General features: G+C 41.3%; 1 protein-coding gene across 1 annotated transcript in view; it reads right to left on the reverse strand.

The window, feature by feature from the left end:
• Positions 1-553: 553 nt before the first annotated feature.
• cep170ab (centrosomal protein 170Ab) overlaps positions 554-2,495 on the reverse strand; it is a gene marked incomplete at both ends in the record, with an annotated part of 52,804 nt that continues 50,862 nt past the window's right edge. The window contains 2 exons of the mRNA XM_084318369.1: positions 554-849; positions 1,130-1,181. Of these exons, the coding sequence (XP_084174495.1) occupies positions 554-849; positions 1,130-1,181 (348 nt within the window). The remainder of the gene's footprint in view (positions 850-1,129; positions 1,182-2,495) is intronic.

Here is a 2,495-nt window from a genome sequence, read left to right on the forward strand (position 1 = left end):
AGGCTGTGGTAGTTATACACATATACAAAAAAGAGTGCAAATACATTTTCACAAGATTTCCAGTTAATTCACACCTCGTCCAGAACTTAACCGTGGGAATCGGTAAGTAGAAGTGATTGATATCAATGTGCGAATCGAATACTGTATAAGAGTAATACAGTCATTTTAGATAAAAATAAATGACAGTGATTTCCAAAAGAGTGAATTACCTGGACCTGGCAACTTTCTAGTCTTGTGTTTTTACACACCGTTTCAACATGAATGGCAGTGAATGACGTTTAAAAATGTAGGCTGAGATCTAATAAAGTATACACTGTATACACTTATGTACACAACATTTGTTGAAGATAGGGGCATTCTTTGCTAATGTGCTAATGGCGAGAAGTCCAAATTAGACTGGTATGGTCCTTTAATGAACGGAGGGGGAATGTAGGGGGAATGTAGTTTGCATTTTTCAGACTATTCCATTGATTCTATTTAAAGACTGACAATCCTCCACTAGGCTTGACGCTGTTTCTACCTCTGTTTTTTCTGTGCATCCAAGGAGCCTCCATCAGTTGTGGGCTCCAGAGTTCTGCTGGCTGCTAGCGGCCAGGTTGTTGCTCACGTGGAGCCCTGGGTCTCTCTCCGGTGTTTCCGAGGGTCTGGAGGGTTCCGCGGAGGAGCCGTCTGCCCCGGGAGCGGACTGAGCATGGACGGGACCGTCTGCTGTTCCCGGAGGGTGAGGGGCTGCATCCCCCTGCTGCTGAGCGCCAGGACCAATCCTCTGGTCGGGTACCAGGGGGCTGGTCAGACCCATGCTGGACAGGGCGTCTAGGGTACCATCTGGGTCCACCATTACGTCAATCACTATCAGATTGGGGACAGAATCAGAAATCGAGAGTGCAGAATGTACTTTTTTTTTGTTGCAAAAAGACATTTTAGTTTGGGTGAGTTGGGAGTTGAGAGACACAGTGATGAAATTAGTAAAATGGAGGAGTTGTGATTGTGGATCATTGAATTAGTATTACTTTACTGCATGGTTATTTATTTTAGGGTAAATTGGCAGATTGTCCTACTTAAACAAACAAACAAACAAACAAACAAACAAACAAACAAACAAACAAACAAGGAAGCATTTGATGCATACCGAGCAGTTGTCTCTCCACTCTCTTCAGGTCTTGAAGGATGGTGCAGACCTCCTGTTGAGAAATGTAAAAATTAAGGCTGTCAATTGTTTAAAATATTTAATCTGATTAATCGCAAATTAATCACATATTTTGTATCTGTTCTAAATCTACCTTAAAGTGATATTTTTCAAGTTTTAATACTCTTATCAACATGAGAGTTGACAAATGCTTGCTTTATGCAAAAAATGCATGTTTATTTATTGCCACAACGAGAAATACTGTCCAGAATCTTCAAGTAACTAAGATGTGCAAACTGCATTGTAATTTTATTTTAAAAGCCCAACAAAAGAGCAGATGGGAATACCAATTTACTAACTGTAACATTACATAGTAATGATTACTAACACAGTAGTGTGTTGAACTTTACACTTGAACTATTCATCCCCATTTTTTTGTTTAAGCAGCCATTTAACACAAAAGGATGACCCTCATGCATTGAAAATTGGCATAAAATTCGAAACAAACAAAATAACTTACAATAAAATTATAAGTTAAAACAATGAATAAAGTGTGCATGAAATAATAGGGGGAAGAAAAAGTTAGAAACTTGTTACATTCACCCACACAAGGGCTGAGGACTCACACCCCCTGCCCCCCCCCTCTCTCTGTCACACACACACCCTGTCCCAGATCTTTCTATTTTGCCCCTTCCTCATCTCTCTCACCCCCCCCCCCTCTCTCTCTCTCTCTCTCTCTCTCTCTCTCTCTCTCTCTCTCTCTCTCTCTCTCTCTCTCTCTCTCTCTCTCTCTCTCTCTCTCTCTCTCTCTCTCTCACTCTCTCTCTCTCTCTCTCTCACTCACTCACTCACTCACTCACACACACACACACACACACACACACACACACACACACACACACACACACACACACACACACACACACACACACACACACACACACACACACACACACATTTTAATACTTTATTTGGTTCCACAAATTATATTACATAAACAGGGAATCAAATGTATCGGGGCCAAGCAGCACTGAACACTTAAGGGTACACATAGCACCTCCTTCTCCACGTGGCTAAGCTGCCAATAATAGCTGAGACAGAGCAATATTTGTCAATTTGTTTGGCTTTTCTTTTAGACATTGCAGCAATTCTCTCTTTTGATATTTTTATTGGTTTTTTTAAAAGATTTTTCACATACAGTTACTTACATTACAAAACACACATTGGGACAGAAGGGGGGGGGGGGGGGTTACTCCAGTTCATCTATGCCGTCATTCCAGCAAAAACAGATCAAAAAGAAAAACAAGCAAAAAAAGGAAATCTAACCCAGACAGGCACTGCACAGTACTGCACTTGCCTCGAGCCCATT

This window comes from Notolepis coatsorum (assembly GCF_963971535.1).
Source record: "Notolepis coatsorum genome assembly, chromosome: 7".
NCBI classification, from domain to species: Eukaryota; Metazoa; Chordata; class Actinopteri; order Aulopiformes; family Paralepididae; genus Notolepis; species Notolepis coatsorum.